The following is a 26279-nucleotide window of genomic DNA, read 5'->3' on the forward strand; positions in this document are numbered from 1 at the left end:
CCCTGGACCAGAACCTGGAAGTCCTCACCCAGCACCCTGTAACCTCTGAGTTTCTAACTTCTTGTCTTGTCAGTCTCATCTTGAGGCAAGGGTAATAGCCCTAGGGGAGCTCTGAGGATAGCACAGGGGATGGGGCCTGCCTGGGAGGCAGGATGGGGAGCATGGGTGGAGGTGGGAGTTCAGCGGGCCTTCGGGCAGCCTCTCCAGGCTGTTTCTCCCCTGGGCAGCTGGGAATGGGTGGCATGTCACTGACCCTGCCTCTTGCCTGATTGCAAACAGCTGCTCTCCTGCTCAGGCTCCCGGCATCCTGGGGCCCGAGAGAGCCCTCCTCTTTATCCCCATTGCCCCATCTCTGTTCCACCTCCTATTCTTCTTTTTTTTTTTTTTTTTTTTTTTTTGCGGTATGCAGGCCTCTCACTGTTGTGGCCTCTCCCGTCGCGGAGCACAGGCTCCGGACGCGCAGGCTCAGTGGCCATGGCTCACGGGCCCAGCCGCTCCGCGGCATGTGGGATCTTCCCGGACCGGGGCACGAACCCGTGTCCCCTGCATCAGCAGGCGAACTCTCAACCACTGCGCCACCAGGGAAGCCCCCACCTCCTATTCTTGATGCCCTCAACCAAGAAGAGCAGAGGAGGATGGTGTCTAGAGTAGGATGCAGGCCAAGTGGGCGGAATGGCCCTAGGCCACCAGGTCAGAAGACCAGGTTTCCAAGTCTCCAGAGCTGGCTCCGGCCCCAGCAGGCTATGTGGCATGAGCCCTCCACTCTCTAAGTCTCAGTCCCTCCCAGGAAGATGAGAAGGGGCCAGAGCTGCCTGCCCTCACAGTCTCTCCAGAACAGACATCCGCAGGGGCCTTGCAGGATAGGGTTGGCTAGCAAGGGCCCTTGGGGACTGCAGTTGCCACCGAGGAAGGCTGGGAAACATCAGGGCCAACTCACTGTGGGTTGTCGCACTGACGGGTCCTGAACTTCACACCTGTGCCGCAGGTACGCGAGCAGGAGCCGAAGGGACTCCAGGCGCCCCAGTTGCCATCTCGCTTGAGGATGTCAGGTGTCAGCCAGATGCAGTGCCCTTTAAAGCAGTGCTGAAAGACAGAAGGTCACATGTCCCCCACCCTTCAGCCTGCAGTGCCCGTGATGACTGCCTGGCCCTCGAGGCACAGGGAGAACAGGCCCTACTCACCCCTAGAAGCTCAGAATGTCGCTGGGAGGTATGGTAAGGTGTTGGCTCACCCAGCTTCCCCCGACCACCACCCTGGTCTCCCACCATCCTCAGTGCCTTGTTCAGCCTACTCTGTCCCCGCAGCCAAAGCCCACCGCACACCGTGTCTGCAGGATGAAACCCCCGGCCTGGTGTGCCCACACAGCGCCATTCATAAAGACGTAAGTGGCACATCAAGCCAGTGACTTTAGAGACATGTAAGGCCTACTGTTTAAGTAAAGAAAAGCAGTTTAAAAGAAATATGGCAACGAAGGATAGGTGATATATATGTTGACATGGTAAAAATTCATGAAGATAGTAAGTAGAACACTGGGGTAGAGGAAGCGCAGGTTTACAACTTGAATCTATCACTCTGTTGCCCTTCCTAGTCCAGAGAGGAAGCTTATACAATTTAGGGCCCATATGAAGAAGATTACAAAATTAAAAATACTAAATTAGGTATAAAATGGAATATTGATTTAGAATTAGAAGATATAAAACAAAACATTTAAAATTTAAAAACGGACAAATACCACAAACCACCAAAAACAGAGAACAATGAATTTTTTCAAATTGATTGATGGACACAACATTTCCTGCAGTTCTAACTGTATACTCTTTCATGCCCTCTTCATATGACAATAATTCTGTAGGATTGTATTCCATAGGGAGAATAGAAAGATAATGCAATCATTCCTCAGCAAGCTTTTTCTGTAAGGGCCAGATAGTAACTGTTTTAGTCTTTGCAGGCGACGTGCTCACTATTTCAACTATTCAACTCTGCCATTAGAGCATGAAAGTGGCTACAGACAACATATAAATGAATGGATATGGCTGCATTCCAATAAAACTTTGTTTACAAAAGCAGGCAGCAAATGGAAACTTCTAGAATGGAGCTGTAAGAAACTTGGTGAACTCTCTCCTCAGTAAAACAACTATTTAACTGGTGAAAATTATTTTCTCAACAAACCATTTAAATTATCTGGACAACAAGTACTGACTGTATAGCATGGGGAACTATATTCAATATCTTGTAATAACCTATAATGGAAAAGAATCTGAAAAAGACTATATATAACTGAATCATTTTGCTGTAAACCTGAAACTAACACAATATTGTAAATCAACTATACTTCAATTAAAAAAAATAAAGTATCTTGAAATTGTCCTAAGGTCAATACAACAAATGGAGAAAATTTACCAAATCTTGGTAAGAATAGTAAAAGTCTATACATTTGAGCCACAACCCTCTCCTATTCCTTCCCCATCTCAGTGTGATGGAGGCTTTACTGCTTAAACAACAGAGGTCTTTGTCTCCTCAGCTCCCAGTCTAGGGCTATAGTTTCACCCTGGGAAAGGCAGGCCACTGGCATCTCCCATACCTCCCAACACTGTGTTGCAGAAAATCTGTTCCAATCAGGGAACTCCCTTTGCCCACTCAGTCCTCACTCCCAGACTGGAGGCTCTACCCCAGGTATGACAAACCAAGAATACAGTACTCCAGTAGCCCCTTCTGTGGCTTGCTTGTAGGGCAGAGGTTCCATGCTGAAAGGGAAAAGCCAAGAAGACTAGAAACTACTATCTCTATCCAGTGACCTATTCGTAGACCAGGAGTGTCACTCTGGAAGTGGACCACCCTGCTCCTAGCTCCAGCACAGTGGTGCAGTAGTCTTCCCAGAGGGAGAGGCAGAACTGAGAGCTCCATAGCTCACCCTAAGAGGACTAACTTTATTTGGAACAGAGCATGAGGAAGTTCTTGCGTAAGGGCATTGTCAAAAACAATAGAAATCTTGGTAGTGAGCAACTAAGAGGAGGCCAGTAGCTCCACAATACTAGTAAGCAGCAAGTAAAATGGTAAACCAACTAGAAGTGTAACCAGGGAAAAGACAGCTAAGAGCCCTCCTGGAGTCTGAGCAAGCCTCAAATATTGGTAACACCCTGCCTCTGTGAAGGGTCCAGAATCTAATTGGGTCAGGTTGTAGACAAGATGTACCCCAGGGCAATTGTATCAAAAACAATACAGCATCAGCTAGCAGCTATTGAAAGCTAATTGGGTGTGATACCAATAGAGGCAGAACAGCCAGAAGTTTAGCTGGAAGATCAAAGAAAGAGACAAAGAGAACCTGGCTAATCCCACTGTTCTGGGGGGTGGAGGTGGGAAGCTGTGTGGCCCGGTGACTATGCATATGCCCAAGGCTGTGATCTCTGAGGGGCAATATCAGCAGCTGCATGCTGCAGGGCGAATAAAATTTATTGAAACAGTGCATCCAAGTCACTAAAGAAATAAACAGGTAAACAAGCAAACAACAGCACAACAAGGTCTAGGGGAATCACTATCCAGAGTTTCTTCAATGTATCATCTAAAATGTCCAGTCTCAACAAAAATTTCTGAGACATGAAAAGAAACAGGAAAGTGAAATCTATGCACAGGAAAGTAAGCAGGCAACAGAAGCTGCCTTTGAGGAGTCCCAAATGTTAGAATTAACAGGCAAAAATTTCAAAATAGCTATTATAAATATGTTCAAAGAACAAAAGGAAACCATGTCTAAAGAACAATGCCTCACCAAATGGCATCAGGAAAGAGATAGAAACTAAAAAAACACAAACAAAAAGAAAAAAAAGAAAAAGAAATTCTGTAGTTTAAAAGTTCAAAAACAAATGAAAAATTCACTAGAAGGCTCAGTAGTATATTTGAGCTGACAGAAGACTCCATGAACTTGAATATAGATCAATAGAAATTATGCAGTCTGAAGAGAAGAGGGGGAAAAAATAAAGAAAAATGAACAGAGCCTCTGAGAAACATGGAAGACCATAAGTTCACTGAAATGTGCACAGTAAAAGTGCCAGAAGGAGAGGACACAGAGAAAGGAGTAGAAAATATTCAAAGAAATAATGGTTGAAAACTTCCAAAATTTGATTAAAAACATTAACATACACATCCAAGAAATTTAACCAAGTAAGGTAAATGCAAAGAAATCCACACCCAGACACAATATAGTCAAATATAGAAAGACAAAGGTAAAATGTCAAAAGAAGCAAAAAGAAAAATGACTCACTGGAAGCCCAATAAGATTAACAGCTGACTTTAATCAGAAATAATGGAGGCCCGGGTAGTGGTGTCAACCAAGAATCATACCCAACAAAACTATCTCTCAACAATGAAAGTGAAATAAAAATATTCCCAGATAAACAAAAACTGGGAGAATTCATTGCTAGCAGACCTGCCATATAAGAAATACTAAATTAGGAGTTTGGGATTAACATACACACACTACTATATATAAAATAGATAACCAACAAGGACCTACTGTATAGCACAGGGAACTCTACTCAATATTCTATGATAAACTATATGGGAAAAGAAACTGAGAAAGAATGAATGTATGTATATGTATAACTGAATCACTATGCTATACACCGAAACTAACACAACACTGTAAATCAACTATACTCCAATAAAATTGTATAAAAAGAAATACTAAAGGGAGCTATTTAGGCTGAAAGCAAGTGACACCAGAGAATAATTCAAATCCACATGAAAAGACAGAGTTCTGGAAATGGACAAATTTCTAGAAAGACACAGACTACCAAACTGATTTAATAAGATCTAAAAATTGGAATAGACCTATAACAAGAGATTGAATTAGTGATTTAAAACTTCTCACAAAAAATAGCCAAGGGCTTCCCTGGTGGCACAGTGGTTGAGAGTCCGCCTGCCGATGCAGGGGATACGGGTTCGTGCCCCGGTCCGGGAAGATCCCACATGCCGCGGAGCAGCTGGACCCGTGAGCCATGGCCACTGAGCCTGCGCGTCCGGACCCTGTGCTCCGCAACGGGAGAGGCCACGACAGTGAGAGGCCCGCGTACTGCAAAAAAAAAAAAAAAAAAAAAAAAAAAAAAAAAATAGCCAAAACCAGATGACTTCACTGATAAATTCTACCAAATGCTGAAAAAAATTAATACCAATCCTTCAAAAACTCTTTCAAAAAATGGAAGAGGAGATTTTCCCAATTCATTCTGTGAGGGTAATATTACCCCAATACAAAAATCAAAGATATCAAAAGACAAAAACTACAGAACAATATCTCATGAAAATAGACTTAAAAATTCTTCAACAAAATTCTAGCAAATCAAATCCATAGTAAAAGATTATACACCATTACCAAGTGAAATTTATCCTAGGAATTCAAGGTTTAGTATCTGAAAATCAATCAATGTAATAAACCATATCAACAGAATAAAGGAAAAACTGTATGATTACCTCAAGACTCAAAAGATAAAACTGGCAAAATCCAACATCCTTTCCTGAAAAAAGCACTCAAAAGACAGGACTAGAAGTTCCTCAAGCTGATAAAGGACATCAATGAAATACCCCAGCTAACATCATGCTTAATGGTAAAAGAATGAATGCTTTCCCCCTAATCAGAAGCAAGACAAGTGTGTCTGATCACACCACTTCTAGTCAACACTGTACTGAACGTTCTAGCCAGGACAATTAGGGAAGAAAAAGAAGTAAAGGGCATCCAGATTGGAAAGGAAGAAGTAAAACTATCTCTATTTGCAGATGAAATGAACTTCTATATAGCAAGTCCTACGGAAACCACTAAAAAACTATTAAAGTTAATTTAAAAAGTTTAGTGAGATTGCAGGATTCAAGGTCAATATACAAAAATCTACTGTATTTCTATAAACTAGCAATGAATGATCCGAAAATGAAATTAAGAAAACAATTCTATCAGGGACGTAGAGAACAGACTGGTGGTTGCCAAGGGGGAGGGGTTGGGAGAGGGTTGGATTGGGAGTTTGGGATTAGCAGATGCAAACTGGTATATATAGAATGGATAAACAACAAGGTCCTACTGTATAGCACAGGGAGCTATATTCAATATCCTGTGATAAACCATAATGGAAAAGAATATGAAAAAGAATATATATATATATTTGTATAACTGAGTCACTTTGCTGTACAGCAGTAAGTAACATAACATTGTAATTCAACTAAGAAATTAGAAGTATTTTGAGTTAAAAAAAGAAAACAATTCTATTTACAATAGCATCAAAAAAAAAGAAATAAAAAGAAAAAAATCCTTAGGAATAAATTGAAGAAAAAAATGCAAAACTAGTACACTGAAAACTACAAAACATTGTTGAAAGAAACCGAAGATCTAAGTAAATGGAAAGACATCCCATGTTCATGGATCAGAGTTTAATATGGCAGCACAGTCATACCTCAGAGATACTGCTGGTTCGGTTCCAGACCACCACAATTAAGCAAATATCCAAATAAGGAGGGTCACATGAATTTTTTTGGTTTCCCAGTGCATGTTAAAGTTATGTTTACACTATACTGTAGTCTATTAAGTGTGACATTATGTCTTAAGAAAAGAATGTACATATCTTAATTTAAAATATTTTATCGCTAAAAAATGCTAACCATCAACTGACAATGCAGGGCTGCCACAAACTTTCAATTCGTAAAAAAAAAAAAAAAAAGGTAATGTCTGCAAAGCACAATAAAACAAAGTCCAATAAAACGAGGGGTGCCTGTACTCCCCATATTGATCTGTAGATTCAATGCAACACTTATTGTGGAATTTTGCAGAAATTGAGAAACAGCTTCTAAAATTCATATCAAATGTCAAAGGATCAGAAATAGCCAAAACAATCTTTAAAAACAACAAAGTGGAAGGACTCAGACTTTCCTATTTCAAAGCTTACCACAAAACTACAATAATCAAGACAGTGTGGCCCTGCCATAAGAGCAGACAAAATTATTCATGGAACAGAATGCAGAGTCCCTAAAAGAACCTTTACATATGATCAACTGATTTTTAACAAAGGTACCAAGTGATTCAATGGAAAAAGAATAGCCTCTTCAAGAAATGGTGCTGAGGCAACTGGATATTCACATGCAAAAGAATAACACTGGACTCCTTCCTCACACCTTACACAAATATTAACTGAAAATGGATCATAGATCCAAATGTAAGAGCAGGAATACATCTTCTTGACCTAATGGCAATGGTTTCTTAGTTACAACACCAAAACACGAGTGACAAAAGAAAGAATATCTAACTTGGACTTCACCAAAGCTAAAAGCTTTTGTACATCAAATGATATGATCATGAAAGTGAAAAGACAACCCACATAATGGGAGAAAATATTTGAAAACCATATATCTGAGCAGTCTGATAAGGGATTTGTACCCAGAATGTATAAAGAATGATTATAACTTGATAATAAAAAGATACCTCAATTAAAAATAAGCAAAGGATAATGAATAGACATTTATCCAAAAAAGATATATACAAGTTGCCATTAAGCCCATGAAAAGGTGCTCAAAACCACAATGAGATAACACTTCACATCCACTGGGATGGTTATAATAAAAACACAGGTAATATGTTTTGGTGAAGATGTGGAGAAATTGTTAGTAGGAATGTAAAAAGGTACAGCTGCTTTGGGAACGAGTTTGGCAGTTTCTCAAAATGTTAAAAATAGAGTTACTATAAGAGCCAACAATTCCACTCCTAGACACATATTCAAGAAAAATGATACATCCACGCAATAACTTGAACACGAATGTTCATAGCAGCATTTCTCATAATAGCTGAAAAAAGGTAGCAGCTCAAATGTCCATCAACTAATAAATGGATACATAAAATACAGTATATGTATACAATGAATTACTATAGAGCAACGAAAAGGAATAAAGTACTGACACATAATACAACCTGGATGAACCATGAAAACATTATGCTAACTGAATGAAGCCAGTCACAGAAGGAGGCACATTGTACAATTCCATTTGAACGAAATGTTCAGAAGAGGCGAATCTAAGGAGACAGAAAGTAGATTAGTGATTGCCGAGGATTAAGGGGGAGGGGGGATGAATCGGAGTGACTACTAATGGTTATGGGGCTTCTCTTTGGAGTGACAAAGATGTTCTAAAATTTGATTGTTGTGATGGTTGTACAACTCTGTGAATATACTGAAAACCACTGAATTGTACATTTTAAATGGGTGAATTTAAATGTGAGTCACATCTTAATGAAACTGTTAGGGGAAAATAAAACAGATGGCAGGTGGAGTTGGTATGTGTGCTCTAGCCTGCTCTAGAAGGTTGAGCGAAATATTTTTTAATTTTCAGTGATTTAGAGAAGTTATTGGTGATGTTATGTGAACACGGAGATGATCAAATTTGCTATCCAGTGTGCTTCTGGATATGGATTTCAGGTTTTCTTGGTCAGAGCCTGATTTAAAATGCTGTCTGGATTAGCACCTCAGTAACTGTTACTGTCAACATTCTTATTGTAGGGGCAATATTCTGAGCTTTACACTGCCTTTGATGTTGTCAACATTTCATGTCAAAATCAGAAAGAAGTTTAAATGCTTTTCCAATGTGTTCATCTGATTCTCTCCTCTTCATTAACTGCATTGTCAAACGTTTCAAGAGCCTGCTACTTATTTCTCTTTGATATTTATCTCTTCCTCCTAAGGAATGACTGCTTTAGTTTGATCTGAAAACTTTTTTCGTTATAATTAAATTTTTGAAGTCAGATTTATTGCTACTGATTTCTTTACTCATTTTAAATTTTAATTTATTTTCCACTGATTTTTATCTGAATTTTCTTTAATAAATATATTTGAAAATGGTAAAAGAAGGTATCTTTATACATATATCTAAATCAGAAGTCTGTCGTTTCTCCCTCACTTTATTGAAGCATTCTGAAACAACTTTCAAAACTGCAGTTAAACTATTAACAGCTTTATCAACATTTTGAATAAACTTTTTGCATCCCATCTGCGTTCAGGTTTCTCTCCTGGACTTTGAAAATTATTTTTAGTGCCCCTTGTGTTTTGTAATGTGTACGTTTGGAGGTCTGGACAGTTTTTAAATAAGTGAACCATCTTATTAAACTTAGCATTTCCAAAGAAGTATCCAAGTTGGATCTGTGTTAGTGCCCCATCTACAAGACAAACCCCAAAAGAAAACAAACTATTGCAAAGATAGAAGTAATCACAACCTCTAGTATATGTGAGGCCCCTTTTCTTCAATCAGTTGAGGAGACTGTGCTGAACACAGCACATATTCTGCAACAACCCTGGGTGAGTTGGCACAGAGGCAGTAAGAGTATTTCTAGAAGCTATTCTTACACCTGGATAGAAACAACAACCTAACCGTACACATAAGGTACGAAAAACCATGTAAATAAACCAATAAATATACCCGAAATCCAATTTATCCTTAGCCAAAGCCACAAAGCACCCACGGCCCCTCTAATGTCAACAGGAGAAGTGTATCAGAGGGGAAGGAGTGATCCTAATTGATTATGGTCAGTGAAAATATATGACCATGTGAACACATTGTGAGGCCTGTCCCAGGGCCCTGGAAGGGGCTTATGCAAGTATGGGGCCCCGAAGCTTATACATCGTCAGCTTCATGGTAAACCCATCTCTGCTCCCTTCTCAAAACCTTCTGGGGTTCCCCACTGCTGCAGGATTTAGACTAGCCCTGTGGCCTGGCTCCTACACACCAACCCTGCTCTATCTCCCACTGCCACACCAGGCACCGGAGCGCTGACCGCTCTCTGAACAGACCACACTGTCTTTGGGAGCTCCTCTGCGAAAGAAGCCCTAGCTCCATTTCCTTCCTCAGCCCTGGAGTAACGCAGGGATCTCCCTGCAGAACAGAGACGCTCACTCCCCCAGCTGTGGAGAGCTGCCTGTTGCTCGTGGCTGACAGTTGAGCCCCTTTATAGGAAATGCCCTCAGCCAAAGACAGCTGCCTAGCCTGGAGTCATGTCCTTTTCCTGGGGACAGCCATGGCCAGAGGTCAAGGTGGGGGACAACTCTGAAAGGCCAGCCCGGAGCTCCAGGCAGGGTAGGCTGAACCTACGTTGTGACCACACCACTGTTCAATGACTCTCTCTCTCTGCAGGTGTTGATACTGAGCATGCTCCTCAGGAAACACCTTGCCATCAGATCTCTGTCTCAGAGCCCATTTCCAGGGCAGCCAAGCTCCCATCTCCATGCGCATGTCGCTCCCATGTATCCCTTCTTTTTCTTGGTTCTTGTCTCCCTAGATTTGTGCACACCTCTGCTTGGGAGCACACCTTGCCTCTTCTTCCTTACACAGTCCTCTCACTCCTCCCAACCAGCTGAAGCACTCCCAGGCCTGCCTTTGCAGCAGTCTGAGCCCACAGGAGGCTCTGCAGAGGCTGCCATTCCCTGGATTCTCCTTCCCGGGCTCTGGGCAAGTGATCAAGGGCTCTACCACCACCAGATTGGGCACCCGGGCACATGGCCAACAAGCACAGTCATGAGCTACCTGGGGTCCGGCAGGCCTGGCTCCGGGTCACCAGTGATGCTGTTCATATCCTTCCCGGGCCACAGTTACCTCATCTCTCACCTCAGAGCTCCCCTCACTCAACCAGGGAAGGGAAAGACCCACAGAAATGCTTGCTAGTGTCCCCCTCAGCTGGTGGAGCAAGGGGAGGGCTGGCAGAAAAGGAGGAGGGCCCAGGCAGGGGAATGCTGTGGACTGAATATTTGTGTGCCCCAAAATTCACATGTTGAAGCCTAACCCCAATGTGATGGTATTAGAATGTGGCGACTTTGGGAGGTGATTAGGGTGGAGCCCTCATGAATGAGATTAGTGCCTTTAAAAGAAGACAAGAGAGAGATGATTTCCCTCTCCAAAATGTGAGGAAAGGGAGAGAAGATGGCAGTCTGCAACCCTCACCAGAATCCGACCATGCCGACACCCTGATCTCAGACTTCCAGCCTCCAGAACTGTAAGGAATAAGTACCTGTTGTTTAAGCCACCCTAGTCTCTGGCTTTTTGTTATAGCAGCCCCCGTTGACTAAGATAAAGAGGATGGGAAGGGTCCTGGCACCTCTGAAGGTTGTGATGGGGCCCAGCCTCTAAATCACTGGTGGGCATGGGAACCAAGGGCCAGGGGGATGGCGGAGGCCACATAGTGGTCCCCCTGTCCCCACTGAACAAATTGGTCCCCAGTTTGTAAATGGGGAGCTGGGCATGGGACAACTCAGGACACTCCACAGGCCCATGGTGTGATGGATCACCTCCTCCACACACTTGGGTCCAACCAAATGCACAGAGGCAACACACACGCACTGTAGAAAATATGAAAACAAGGCAAAGCAGAAAGACAGGAAAATCACCCTTAATTCCACCACTCAGAAGCTGTCCCTCTGATATTTGGTTTATTTCCTCCTGGATGATGATAAGCATTTAAAAGAGTGCAATTATCCCAAATGAACAATTTTATACTCTGATGCCTCGGTGTTATTATAAAAGAAACATGGTTAATATTATTAAAATGCTTTATAAACGTATGTTTAAATGTCTACAAATATTTCATCCAGTAGAGAGATTTAAACATTTAAAAGCACAAAGTCGCATGTCACGAGGGAATTCAGAGCCCACACGTACCCAGGGACAATGCTGACCAGGGCTGCCTCTCAGGATGAGTACCACGGCGAGCGCTGGTGCACCTAAGCAGGGCTGGGAACACTGCCAGGTTGGTCTGAAAGCCTGAAAGGCAGACTGTTCTTTTCAGGAAGTGCACATTTAGCATTTCTGAACCACTGTGATCCTGGGTTTCCGTTCTCCACCTGCCAGCATGTCCCAAGCTGGTACCATGTGCCAGGAGCCTGGGATGTGAGGATAACTGAGTTGGACACTTAGGTGATTCACCCAAGGGGTAAAGGATGGCTCAAGGTCACACAATGAGGAGGGAGGACCCAGGGCTTAAACTCCCATGCCCAGACCGTGGGCTGTCCCTGTTGCTAGGCCTGCCTGTCCGTTCTTGACTATGCAGAAAAACATGGGGCATCACAGGGCCTGTGCACTCTGGATACGCACCGTGGCACATGTTTCTGAAACAGTCCTGAATTCATGAAAACTTAGGGTGGGCGTTGCTTCCCCAAGATACTGCTGGTGAAGGTGAGACACATGAAGGACTCTTCCCTGACAAGACACACTGATGCAGGAGCCATCCTGACCCAGCTGGATCTGCACCCCGCCCATGACCCTGACCCTGGCTCCGGCAAGGAGGGCAAGGTGAACCCACAGGCCTGGCCTGCAGGGTAGAGGCACCTGGGGGGACCCTCTGTGCTTAGCCTGCCCCTGCCCCCAGGGTATCCAGGGCATACACTGTGTGGCCACAGGGTGCACCTGTCTGAGAGCAGATCTGAGCCATGTCCCCAGCACCTTGGACAGGGCAGGTCATGAAGCAGCCTCAGGAACAGCCATCGTCAGTTCAATCAGTCCTTCCCTCTCTCCCACCATCACCCAGTCTCCTGGGGAGCCATGTGTGTTAATCAGGTCTTTTGTTTTCTGGATTCTGATGCTTTGACTTCTGGGCCTTGCTGACCGTGCGGGGACTGTCCCTCACAGGGTTAGCCAGTTCCTAGAAATCGTAAATAACTCATCCACAAGTGCAATTTTCAAGTGCAAACCAATCAACCCAGAGCACACAGAGCCGCCTCCGTCACCAGGGCTCCTAAATTCCAGGCCACCATCTTCCATCCTAATCACTCTCCAGGGCCAGTCAGGTACCAGACGACTAGGGGCAGCCCCTGGGCCCCAGAGCCCAGTGAAATTGTTCACACCAGCCAAACCTCAGCCTGCTTACCTTGCCTTGCCATTCCTTTCTGTAGAAACTGCAGTTCCTGCCACCCACTGCTCTCCAACTGATCCTGATGCTTCCCTGTGTGCCCGACAACCCCCCCCTCGCCCCCCTGCCACGGTGTGGTGTGGCCCCTCCCTTTGGGATTTGTGAGGAACAAACTATCTTTTTAATGGCAATTGTCTTGATCTGTTGGGCCTACTGTACCTCCACTTTTCTACAAATACATTATATTTTAAAACATCATGCTCCTCTCATCCACCCTCCCCAGCCATCCTCATCACGCTCCCACCCAATGAGGGTCCCCTGCCTGGAGCACTGGTCCCACTTCTCTCCACCCTTCGGGATTTGGCTGGGGCCACCGACCAGGAAGCCTCTCTGAGCTCCCGACAGGTCCCTCCCCATCCCGTTCCTCACCACCATGTCATGGTTGCCTTGTCACGTTCGTGGCCAACCCCCACAGACAGCGAGGTCTGATGGAGGCAGAGGGAGCCTGACACGTGGATGGATGGATGAATATGAAGCTGAGGTGACTAAACAGCCTAATCCCCAGGTCCACTGCCCACGTCTATGTCCAAGAGCAACGAGCTCACCTCTCCCCTCTCAGCCAAACACGCCTGCCCAAAACTCCTGATTCCATGAGAAAGCTGTGTGCCCACTGGCCCTCATTCCTCACCACCCATCCTCTCCACTTGATCTCACCAACACATGCACTCTGCACCCTTCCCACCCTATTGTGGGAACCCAGGCAGACAATGAAAAAGCCATCAAACTGAGGGGCAGGCAGTGGAGTTGGCTCATCTGTAGTCTTGTTCCTTCTCTCCAGGTCACCTCTGCGGATGGAATATAGATACATTGTTCCGTCTCTGGGAAATGGTGGGTGTAGGAAACTGTGAGTAAGCAGGGGTATAATCCAGTGATGGAGGCCAAGAGGGGAGAATGCGCTTGGGATGACCCACTGTGGACATGAGGACCCCAGGCAGAGCATGAGTGCTGTGTGACCCCCTGCCAGGGGTCTTGCCACGGGGGCAGAGAGGTACGGAAAGGGACAGCTGAGCTTGGCAAAGCCCTGGTCCCTGAGATGACCTGCTATTTCTCCAACCTGCCTAGACTTTCCCCCTGCTACTTTCTGCCTCTCCTCTCTCCTGGGCCCTGTGGCTGTTCTTGCAGGAAAGGGAGAGACAAAGGATGATTGTTTTCCAAATATAAGATTACATTGCAATAAGTAAATCATAGAGGCAGAGGATTCTGATAGGCCCCCCAGGAGGTGCCCTTCCCCTCCTCCTCTCTCCCTTTGCCCCTCCAGCCCCACTCCACACACACACCAGGAATCCCTCACCTAGGTCAGCTTTCTACCTATGCTCCTTGTGAACGAGGGCAGGCTGAGCTAAGCCCCAGCTCCACCCCCTCAATCAGCACAAGACATTTTTTTTTTTTTTTTTTTTGCGGTACGCGGGCCTCTCACTGTTGTGGCCTCTCTTGTTGCGGAGCACAGGCTCCGGATGCGCAGGCTCAGCGGCCATGGCTCACGGGCCCAGCCGCTCCACGGCATGTGGGATCTTCCCGGACCGGGGCACGAACCCGTGTCCCCTGCATCGGCAGGCGGACTCTCAACCACTGCGCCACCAGGGAAGCCCAAGGCTGTTTTTTAATACATAAAATGATGGGGTTTTTACTGGGCTAAATGAACTAAAGGTCCTACCACCAAAAAGAGTGAAAGGTCATCACCGAGTCAGTGCTTTCTGTGAGAAAGGGTACTTTGGCCACATCTGCCCACCTTCCTCACCAGTCCCCACGCCCACTCCCACCCCCCGCCCAGGAGAAGTGGGCCAATCAGCTGGCGGTCAGGCACTCTTTGGCCCACATTTTGTAGTGGTCAGTGGTCCTGTGGGTGAAGGCCAGCCACACACACCCCTGGGTGACCACACTGTGCAGGGTCTGCTCCCACTCTTTCTCTCCACCCAGGGCTGGACTTGGAGGGGCAGACCAGGGAAGGAGGCCATGCTGAGCTAGTCTCATTCTCCAGTTTAGCACTTACTGGGCTCCCCACTGGGGTTATAGCAAATGTTTTGGGGCCCCCTTCCCTCCCTCGAGCTCCTGTGGGGAGCAGGGTTACGAGGTCAGTTCTGGCATTACTAAGTCCCTGGAGCATTACTAACAACATTTCATTTCCAACTTCTGACAGTACATTAAGTCTAGGGGCACAGCTAAATCACCCGGGGCACCTCTTAAAAATACCGTTTCCCACGCCTTCTAACAGAAACATACGCGTGAAAGTTCATTAGCAGCACTATCCACAAATACCAAGAGGTGGAAAAAACCCAAATGTCCATCAAACGATAAACAAATGTGGTATATCCATACAGTGGAATGTTATTTGGCCATAAAAAGGAATGAAGCACTGATATCTGCTACCACACAGATGAACCTTGAAGTTATTATGCTAAGTGAAAAAGGCCAGACACAAAAGGCACATATTATATCATTCCACTTATATGAAATTCCAAAATAAGCAAACTCATAGACAGAGAAAGCAGATTAGTGGTTGCCAGGAGCTGGAGAGAGGAGAGAAATGGGGAGCCACTGCTTAATGAAGTCTCTCTTTGGCGTGATGAAAAGTTTTGGAAACTAGATGGTGATGGCTGCACAACATTATGAATGTACTAAAAGCCACTGAAAGTGGTTAAAGTGATGAATTTTAAGTTATGTGAACTTTACCATGATTTTATAAATAAAGAACCGAACAAAACAATTCTCAGTCCTCATCCCAAATCAAAACCTTCAGGGTGGACCTGGAAATCCATAACTTTAAGAAGCTCTCCCAGGGCTTCTAAAATAAAGCAGAATTTAAGACCTGCAGTGTAGGAACCTCAGGCTCAGGTGGTTTGGGTGCCTTTCTAGGCCTGACTCTGGGGGACATGTGCTGGAGTCCTCCCCTGGGCCTCACTGGATGCTGCTGGGTCTGCGTGTCTTCTCTGGGCTGAATCCTCCTGGACTAGGCTTAGGCTCACCTGCATAAGTCAGCCCCCTAGCAAGTGCTTGGCCGAGGAGTGGGAGTGCGATTTCATCTGAACAAATGAGAATCAGGCCCGGAGTTTGGGCTGGAAGGAGAAGCCCTTTGTTCTGCTGCTTTGGAAGTAGGAGGTGGGAAGGTGGGAAGAGGGCCTGGGGTAGCAGGCAGGCGCTGGTGGGTGGCCATCCAGCTACCTCCAGGGACACGTCTGCCCACCAGGGACCAAACACCAAGGCGCCAGAGGATAGAAAGGCCAAGCCTGATGTTGAGCCTGAGGATCCCGTGGTCACCAGAATGTTGGCCAATATTGGCCTCAAGATGAGGTGACCCAGTCACCCACAGTGTGCAGGGGGAGATGGAAGGCTGCTGGAACCCTGAAACTGGTCCTCAGAGGAGGGGATTCCTGCAGTGGGGCTTGAAGCACATTGAGGAGCTCTGAGACCCCAGGTTCCCTCCCGTAGAAGAAAGCGTGCACGGGGCAGAAGCTGTGGAGTGTGGGGCTGTTAGAAATGAGGAAGCGGTCCCCTGAGAAGACCCCTGGCCCTACTCCAAGGGCCCTGCGGGGCCTGTCCCTGGAGATCCGTGCATGTCACAGCGCCTGCCCTCTGCCCCAACTCACCTTGCCAGGTGCACACATGGTCCCGTCCAGGGGAGGCCCCTTCTTCGTCTTGCAAAAGTAGGGGTTGTCAGGGTGGCTGCACCACAACTGCTTGCAAGGGTCAAAGGTCCGGAACTGGAAGAGAGCACCAGCAGCTAGCCAGGCCACCTCCCACTTCAGGGACCCTCCAGGGGTGCCGCCCTGTCACCCAGGGTCCTCTTGCACAGCTGTGGAGCCAGAAATGACTTGTCCACCCATGACAGGCCTGTGTGGTGCCCTGAGCTCTGTGTGATTCTGGGGCTGTGAGGACCTCAAGCAGACAGCACGGCGCTTCACATCTTTGCAGGCTGCTTGGCCTCCCCAGCCTCCAGACCTTGGTGGCTGCACCTCTCATGGAGCCTGGACAGAACGCTGGGCACCAGTGTGCTTGGCATGAAGGCTTGGTGGCCTTCCTCTGGCCCAGGCAGGAGGGGTGGTCATTGCAGAGTCCCATGAGCACCCGCTGTTCACCTGCTGAACACTCCACTGCCTCAATCCCTCCTAAAGCCATGTCTGGACCAGCCAGGAGGGCACTGGGTGCCGACTGGGGAAAGAGCAGTGGGTATGGAGGGAGAGGCTGCTGTTTTGGAGGGCTGCTCCACCCTGTGCCAGGGAGCCACCCAACACCAGCCGCCTCCCAGGAAGCCAGGCCGGTCTGGGGCAGACTCCCCCCGCCCGGCCCTTGGAGGTGTCGTGGGCTCCGACACTCACCGCGGTACACATCATGTAGCCAAGGCCGAAGTCAAAGCGGCACTGTTCGTTCATGGAGTAGTGCAGCCCTGGGAGCTGGGGCAGCGTTGGCCAGTCGCGGGTGAAGGGGTCGTCCCGCAGGCAGTCATAGGAGCTGTGAGGGGACACATGGGTGTCACAAGCTGCCTTCAACAGGACTGGCCATCCAGCCCAGGAGGCAGCTGAGGCCCCTCATGGAGTCTCGGGGGTGTGCCTGCCTGCACACCCCAGCCCTAGGCTACGCTGCCTCAGTTTCCCTGCTGCATCTGTTTTCTGTGGCATAAGCTACCCAGAACCAGGCGTCCATTAAAGGTGCAGCTGTCATAACCACTTTCCATCCAAAACCTATAGCCCCCAACAATGGGATCCCCCCTGTCCTGTCCCCCTCTCCCCTTCCCTGCACCTCAGGCTGGAGGCGCTGAGTCCGGCACTTCGGGTTCGTCCTTGGAAGACACAGGTGGTACTCACTGCAGGTAGCGGCTCAGCTCCTGCTGGCTGCAGCGGGACCAGTGGAAGCGGTGGAAGGCTGCCTGCACCAGGGGCGCCATGATGCTGCCCAACCGCACCTCATCACCGCAGCGGTTGCCCTGCCCATCGTGCTCCATGCCCAGCCTGTGCAGGAAGACAAGGCAGCCTCACTGGACCCTCACCTGGCCGCACTCACCTGTCAGCTCCACCCCACCCTGATGCTCGGAGGGCACCCCTCACCTCCCCGAGCTGCCCCCCCACCCTAGTTGGCTTGATCTGCCCTGAGCAAGGTGGTCCCCATTTTCTGCCAGCTGACTTCATAGTCAGGGGCACTCTGAGGTGAGAGCATCCAGCAGCAGCCCCCTCAGGTATCCTGTCCCCAAGGCCGAGCACTGTTACATGAGAACGCAGTGGAGGCAGAGGCATCCACAGCCCTCTCTACACACCCAGCAGCATGCACACCCAGGCGGAGTAGCTTCCCCAACTCCAGCTCTCTGCTTCTGGGGAAGGCTCCCTCAGAGCCTCAGTTACACATCTGTAAAATGGGGTAAGAAGACCCCCCCCACCCCGCCCAGGTGCTTGAATGGCATAATGGGTGGAAAGCCCCCAGCTCCTGCCTGGGGGCTTCAGCAGAAAGTGGGCCTCCAGCTTGTCCTGTGCAGCACGGGGGCAGGACATCACATCCCAAGGGCTTTTCATACAGGGCCTGTCCCTCTCAGGGCACAGAGGAGAAGTGGGGCCCTTTGAACCCCGACCTTCCTCAGACAACAAGGATGGTGAGTCCACTTACACGTGGCCAGTCTCATGGGCCACCACGAACGCCGAGGAGAAGCCGTCCTCGTGGTTCAGGGTGCAGCTGCGGACAGGGTGGCACATCCCAGTGACAGGAGCATAGCCTGGAAGGGGACAAAGGGTGGCTCCGGGTCCCAGGCTCAGAGGCCTGCCCAAATCTGGGGGCCCTAACCCCAACACCCCCAGAGCACATGAGCAGAGCCAACTGCCCCCGTGGCTGGCATGGCTCAGGAGACCGCCTGTCCCCTCCCCCGGGGCAGCGGGCCTCGGCCCTGCCCGTCTGTGGCCACACCACAGCAAGCCCAGTTTCCCGAGCCCAGGTCTCACTTGCTAAGGCTTTCTGCCACCCCCTTCCCGCTATTCCCTTTCAGGCCACCTCCCGCGTTCCTCCCTCCACTTGGCTGGGTGGCCTTCTGGCCCCTGGGTAGCATATTGTCTCCACACCTGCTCCTGGTGCTGCAGGAACCCTGGCCCCGGTGCCCGGCACCATACCCTGAGCCCACTCCCTCGGGACCTTCCCTGGCTCCTTCGTGGTCCACAGGTCCTTCTCTGGGTCCTCAACTGGATGGATTTCCACGGTGCACAGAAGGCTACAGTGAGGGTGGCCCTGGGCTGTTCAGGGGCAGGTCAGGCAAGGACAGCCAAGGTGCTACGCTGCCCTGCTGAGTCATGCAGAGGGGACTGGCTGCGTGGATTGGGGGGCAGACCAGTCACAGACGACGGGGCCCTCGGAGCCCTCGGAGCCCTTGGCCCTGCAACTCTGCACTCTGACTGAGGAGATTATGAGCCACATTCCTGCTGAGGGGTCCAGGGGTCTGTCCCCGGCAAGGTGGAGGATGGGGAGGGGCAGCTGCAGCAGTCCAACCCGCGACACGAGATGCCACGGGCCCTCCAGCAGCCCTGTGGGCCCACCCCGCCCCTTCAAGGCTTCTGAAGAGCCACTGAATCCACAGGTAACAGTGAGGAGACACAGTGGGTTTGGGCAGCCCAGTTAGAGTTAGAGTGTGTGGTCCAAGGAAGCAGTCGGGAATGGAGCCTGACAGGGAATGAGGGCAGGGCTGAAGAATGAGCCTGAACCACCCGGGCAGGAAGGCCAGGAAGGCCTCCCTGTGGCATGGCCGGTCCGTGGAAGAATGACCCCCCTTGACTAGGCTGAGCCTGATCATGGGGTGTCTTAAGATGTCCCCAGGGAAGCCTTACAGGACAACACTCCCACCCACGGGGAGGGGGAGGGGGAGGGGAGGACATGATGACCCCACCCAAAATGGAGGAAATCCAGAGAACAGGGCCTAGCCACTTGCCCCCGGACAAGATACAGGAAGTACGTACAGAGCTTTGTGTGCCAGAGGGGGCCTCTGTTTAGAAGCCTGGGCGTCCTAGAGGCCCACCAAGTGAGAAGCCAGCCTGTCCTCTGATAAATGGAATATTTATAAATGGAATATTTCCTGCCATATCAATAAACAAAGGATGTCACAGTCACCAATCATTGCAGCCCTCCAACATGAGCTGGTGAGCCGTGAGGAAACTCAGGGCTGAAAAGAATACCTGCCACCTAGCAGCCATCAGACTGCAGCCACTCCCTGCTGTGAGCGCTGAGGAAACTCAGGATGTGAAAATACTGGCCCCAGATGGCTAAGGTGCCTATCGAAGGAATGACTTCAGTGAGCCCAGACTCTTGCATCTTCCCATACATAGAAAAGCGCTAAATTCCTTACCTTGAGGTATCTGGTTCTCTTTTTGTAACAACAATCTTTTGATGTTCCCAATTGCCTGCTCCTTGTTGCAAAACTCCTCTATATCCTAGCTTCTCCCCTCGCCTCCTTGGAGCAGTTTCTCAGAGTTTTCTGAAACGCTGTCTCCCGGGCTGCAGTCCTCATTTTGCCCCCAATAAAACTTAACTCGCCCCTGGTTGCGCAGTGGTTGAGAGCCTGCCTGCCGATGCAGGGGATGCGGGCTCGTGCCCTGGTCCAGGAAGATCCCACATGCCGCGGAGCGGCTGGGCCCGTGAGCCATGGCCACTGAGCCTGCGCGTCCGGAGCCTGTGCTCCGCAACGGGAGAGGCCACAACAGTGAGAGGCCCGCGTACCGCAAAAAAAAAAAAAAAAAAAAAAAAAACTTAACTCGCAACTCTCACGTTTTGCATATATTCTTTTTTAAGTCAACACCCCCGACTCAGTCTCACTCTTCTGAGACCCCACAGGGAGGTCCCAGGCAATGTGCTCCCAGAGAAAAGCACAGAAGGGAAGGAAGCGTGACGGGGGAGTGCTGGTTTTAGACTTGTCTGTAAAAGCATCGTATTGTCTTTTTTCCCTTCTAATAAACAGGAAAATCTATGTCGTAAAGCATTTTTTGCCCTGTAGATTTTGAGATGATTGTTCTCCAATCAGCGCCAGAGCAAACCTTTGTGGTCTTCTCTTTGTCCTTTGCATGCAAAGCTTGCATATGAATATGTGCCTCAGTGTGAGTATTTCTCATTCACCTACATTAGCATTACATGAACATTTAGGATCTAAAGACTTGAAAATGTATCTGTATTTTTTGCTTTATATCCCTCCCTCTTATTTTATTCTGCTGTTATTTTCTTTCTGGAAATCTTTTTAGATAGATATTGTATTTCCTGGATTGAGCCTCTACATCAACTTTTGTCTCATATTTTAATCTTTTTGGATCCATTGACTTTTTATTTCAGCTTTTGAATTTTCTATTTTACCCACTGAGAAATGGAATATTGCCTGCCACAAAGGTTGTCACAGTCATCAGCGACTGCAGCCACCACCAGTGAGCTGGTGAACCCTGAGGCAAAGAATACCTGTCATCTAGCAGCCATCACACTTCAGCCAATCCCCACGGTGAGCCCTGAGGAAACTCTGGATATGAAAACACAGGATACTGGCTCCAGAGAGCTGAGGTGCATATCAAAGGAAGGACTTCAGTGAGCCCAGACTTGCATTTTCCCATACATAGAAAAGCGTAAATTCCTTAACTTGAGGTTTCTAGTATTCTTTAATTAACAGTAATCTTTTGTTCCTATTACCTGCCCTCTGTTGCAAAACTCCTGTATATCCTAGCTTCCCTCTCGCCCCCTCGAAGCAGCTCTCAGGGTTACTTGAGATACTGCCTCCCGGGCTTGAAGTCCTAAACATTTCTGTGACTCAACTTTTAGGTTGGGCATTTAATGTTTTAGTCGACACCGTCAAATGTTTAATTTAATGAAAACCCTTTGTTCTCTAATTCTTCCTTGAAACCTGTTCTGGGTTTACAGATGTAGTTCCTCATTCTGGGGATATTACTTGATAAACTGTGCTTTTCCCTTCTTTAAATTATCTGTTTCCTCCGGCGTCAGTTTTACAATTTTATTTTGCATCTTCATCCATCCTTTTCATCCTATCGTTTTTTTCATGTCTGGTAATCCTTGGCTGTCCTTTCACATTTTTAAATGAAGAATGAGGTCACTTAATACAAAGGTTGTATTGGTTTCTCTCCTATGGAACAATTCTGCTCCCCATTAGAGCTCCCACTTGGACCAAGGGCAGACAGGGTGCTCTGTCTGTCAGCTGGCCACACTGGTGTAGGGCTTGAAGGGGCGCTAGCAACCCCCTCCCAGTGGGGAGGCACCCACACCAACCAGGAGCCGTACTCTGTGCTTGGTGGGACCTGGGGTCACACTCTCTGTTCCCACCTGCTTCCCACTGTGGTGCTGATCTGCGCGGCAAAGGGGGCAAGAGTAGTGCCTCAGAGGTGGTCTGTTAACATGAACTAACCCTAGCTCTGATCAGGGGTCACTTAAGAAGTCTTTCTATTTACGTGACTATGACAAGTGGTTGGCAGAGAGAAGCTGCAGGTTAAGAGAGCAGAGAGGTGCATATGAAATAAGTCATGGAAGAAAGTGCTGGAAGGAATCAGCACCTATATCAGATAAATATACTTATTTTTATACAAAGGATCACTGGAATGATCAACTAGAAACGAATAAAAATGACTATCTGTAGAGGATGGGGGTGAAGTGAAACAGGGTCCATTCCCCTGAATATACATTTTTATATAGGTCGTTAAAGCTCTTTCTTTTGAAGTATAATATACGCCATAAGAATGCACAAATCATAAGGACACAACTAGTGAATACCACAAAGTGATCGCACCTGTGTAGCCACCTCCCTGATCAAGAAATAAAACTGTCCCCACACTGCAGAAGCCTCTTCTTTCTTCCAACAGCGACTCCCTCCCTCCTGACCACTCCCCTGACTGTTAACACCACAGATTAGTTTTGCTCGCTTCCAAACTTGAAATAAATGGAATCATAAGTATACATTCTCTGACTGGCTTATTTCACTCAACATTCACTGCAAGAGATCCATCACGGTGTGGTGTGCAGCCTCGCTATACGTGAAAATCTTCAACGATGATTGTAGACCTTCGATTTTTTCTTTTAGATCTGTCAGTTTTATATAGTTTGAATTTTTAAGTAAAGTTTCTTAACTGTTAAAGATTGAAAACTTATTCAAATTTGTTTTGTGAAAGCTGGAGGAAGCAAAAAACTCTGCAACCCAGCCTCAGATCCTGTCTGGTCTGAGGCTGCCAGCCCCAGACTCTGCCCATTTCACTACCTTTGATCCTCCATGTCTCTCCTGGAGATGCAGTTTCCTGGGGGAAAGGTCAGAGCTCCTGGTGGTTTGCAAGAGCTAGGAGGTCACTAGCACTTACCCTTCCCCCTCGACACAGGCCCCCTTGCCCAGACACCCTTCCCAGCCCGGGCCAAGTTTGCCAGGGGGCCCTCGCAGGGCCAGGGTCTCACCTTGCATGCCTGAAGGCCCGAAGTCCTGCCGTGTGAGGAATATGGCGTGATCGTGGTACTCATCGTGGCCGGAGTCTGGCATCTGCTGGAGGTAGGCCCAGCGGCAAACGTTCTCCAGACTCTGAGAGGGGTTCCCAATCTCAATGAGGTTCAGGGACTGCAGGGGCAGAAAAGACAAACAGAGGGGTTGGCATCTGGTGGTCCATGGGAGCTGCGCAGACCCCATCTACCGGGGACCTAGGCCAGGCGGCGCTAAGCCCAGTCCCTTCTCAAGACCCCCTCCCACTTGGCTCCATTCTCCTGAGTGGATGGAAAGGCTCCCGGCCTTTCCACATACTTGCATGAGTTTCCACTCAAAGTCACTGCACAATTTCAGGTGAGACGTGGGAGCCAAGCTCTGAGGCCGCCTAAAGCCTCAGAGTCCATTCAGCCCACCCCACCTCCAGGGCCCCTGCATCCTATTCAGCCCCTGCTCTGTGCACGCCCTGGCCAGGAGGCAACTGCAGTGAACCTCGGTCACCCTGAAGAGTTTACATCCTGGCAGGCTCCAGGACAGGGGAGACAGGACTCCCAGTATGGCTACAAGCCCAGAGGAGGGGAAAGGGACCCTGTGCTTTCCCCCTGCTAGAAGCTATTGGCAGAAAACAACACAAGGGAGAGAAAAACCCTGCAGCAGATACAGCAAAGGAGCCACATAAGGAACAGGAGCACAGAGGTAATTCCCTCAGGAGCCACGGACAGGAAGCCACTGGGAGCAACCACATTCCATTTTGTGTCATGACACATACCTACTAGCCAAGGCTGGCTGCTGGACTGGCAGCACTGCAGCCTGATCTGCACCATGGCATTGGCATTCACTCTCTCATTCAGTCTTCACAATCACCCGAAGAGGCAAGAAACTGAGGCTCAGAGAGGTCAAGTAACTTGCCCCAGGTCACACAGCTAGGAAGCCTGAAACCAAAGTTTATATACAATCCACTGCCCTAAACTTCCTCCACAAATAAAACATACACCATATCATCTCAAAATCAAGTCTCCTATAAGCTGCACTCATCCCTTTTCTCTCCACAATCCTCACAGCAGACACTCCAGTTTCTGCTCTCACCACATATTCCCACCATCAAAGTGGTTCCCTCTAGGCAGAGAGTACTGGGCATGTTCTTTTCCACTTTAAGGATACATCTGTCCATAAAGTAGAACTATGCATTCTTTGGTAGACACGTAAGCGGTGTTTTGTATCTTCTTTTGCATAAATATATCCATCAAGCATAGCCACATATTTCTCTTTTTGTGTATAAGTAGCAGAGAGTAAGATATAGGGTATTGTTAGTAAGCCAGAATGTTGCAGAAGAAGGAAGAAGGATTCAAGCCCAGGGAGGACTAGTCATTGCCAGGCATCTCATGAGTTACACAAGTCAATGGCTTACAAGATGGCAGACCAGTTCCCAAGTCCTAAGCACAGAGCCAATTGCTCCTGAGAGATGAGATTATTTGTTTTAATAAGATATAGTTGAGGGGCTTCCCTGGTGGCGCAGTGGTTAAGAATCCGCCTGCCAATGCAGGGGACACAGGTTGGAGCCCTGGTCTGGGAAGATTCCACATGCCGCAGAGCAACTGTGCACCACAACTACTGAGCCTGTGCGCCACAACTACCGAGCCTGCTCTCTAGAGCCCGAGAGCCACAACTACTGAAGCCCACGCACCTACAGCCCATGCTCCGCAACAAGAGAAGCCACCGCAATGAGAAGACTGTGTGCCTCAATGAAGAGTAGCCCCCGCTCACTGCAACTAGAGAAAGCCCGTGCACAGCAACAAAGACCCAACGCAGCCAAAAATAAATAAAATAAAATAAATAAATTTTTTAAAAAAAGAAAAGAAAAAAAAAGATGTAGTTGAGTCCTAATGAAGTCAGTCATAGACTGGAGCAAGAGGTCTGGTGGCCAGGACCTGTTGGACATTGGCACAGAGGTGGACAGCCCAGAGGATGTTGGAAAAGGGGAAGGGAGGTACATTCCTGCCCCCCTTGTGATTCGGAGAAGCATGTGACGAGCTCTGGCCAATTAGCTGTGAGTAAAAGTGACGTGTGTCTCTTCCCGGTCCAAGCACATAATTGCCCGCATGAGCGCCTCCAGAGATCTCTCTTTGCTGGCATGTGAACCAGCATGTTGAGGTGGTAGCTGCCCTGTCACCTAAGCCTTGAGTGACAATGAGACCAGAGTCCTCCGCCAATTCACAATGAACATACAAGTGTGAGCGGGAAATCAATCTTTGTTGTTGTAAACTGCGGGGACATGGAGCTTGTTTGTTCCTGCAGCACAACACGGCCCACCCCGCTTGACACAGAAAGGGCAAAGGAAGGGGACATGGCATCTATATCTCATCCAAGCAGGTCAGCTCAAGACCCTGCCAGGTGATCACTGCCTCCAGAAAACCTTGAGAGGCCACAGCTCTGGAGGAGGAAGTGAGTGAAAGACTCTCCTTTCTAGGGAAGGACCTTTGGGTGGAATGAGAAGGAAGGGACCCTCATGGGTGGATCTGATTTGGTGTTTGAGTATGGACCCCACTGGGCTTCAGATTGCCAGCCCAAGTCCTGATCAGAGGGTGATCACAAAGGCCACTGATGACCACTTGATCAAGGATGGCCACAGAGCCCCCACTGGAGTGGGACTCCCCCGGCTCCACAAAGCCCAAAACACAGTTCAGAGCCTTGTTAGTCCGTCTCCAACAAAAGGGCCTTGTTTCCCTCAGGGCCATGTCTCTCAGCCCAAACATCAGGGGATTGTTCACCTGGTAGATTGCAGCTACTTTTGCCTGGGCTCTTCTGACAACAGCAGCCCAGTCCCCCTTTGGTAAAATATCCTCTCTGTTAATCTGGGTCTGACCCCAGGCTCAGGGGTGGGAGGGCTCAGGCCCAGCCAACCCCACCCTGCACCTTCCCAGCAAAGGATGGTTGGGGCCAAGGGGTTGGAAAGGTGTAAGGCTGCGAGCCTGG

General features: G+C 48.3%; 1 protein-coding gene across 1 annotated transcript in view; it reads right to left on the bottom strand.

The window, feature by feature from the left end:
- ADAMTS2 (ADAM metallopeptidase with thrombospondin type 1 motif 2) overlaps positions 1–26279 on the bottom strand; it is a 229971-nt gene that overhangs the window by 25277 nt on the left and 178415 nt on the right. Inside the window, exons 6-11 of the mRNA XM_060095018.1 lie at positions 23288–23444; positions 18494–18599; positions 17704–17847; positions 17218–17350; positions 16489–16602; positions 938–1083 (exon numbers count right to left, since the gene is read on the bottom strand). Coding sequence (XP_059951001.1) covers positions 938–1083; positions 16489–16602; positions 17218–17350; positions 17704–17847; positions 18494–18599; positions 23288–23444 — 800 coding nt within the window. The remainder of the gene's footprint in view (positions 1–937; positions 1084–16488; positions 16603–17217; positions 17351–17703; positions 17848–18493; positions 18600–23287; positions 23445–26279) is intronic.

The sequence above is a fragment of the Mesoplodon densirostris genome, chromosome 3 (assembly GCF_025265405.1).
Source record: "Mesoplodon densirostris isolate mMesDen1 chromosome 3, mMesDen1 primary haplotype, whole genome shotgun sequence".
Classification (NCBI taxonomy): domain Eukaryota; kingdom Metazoa; phylum Chordata; class Mammalia; order Artiodactyla; family Ziphiidae; genus Mesoplodon; species Mesoplodon densirostris.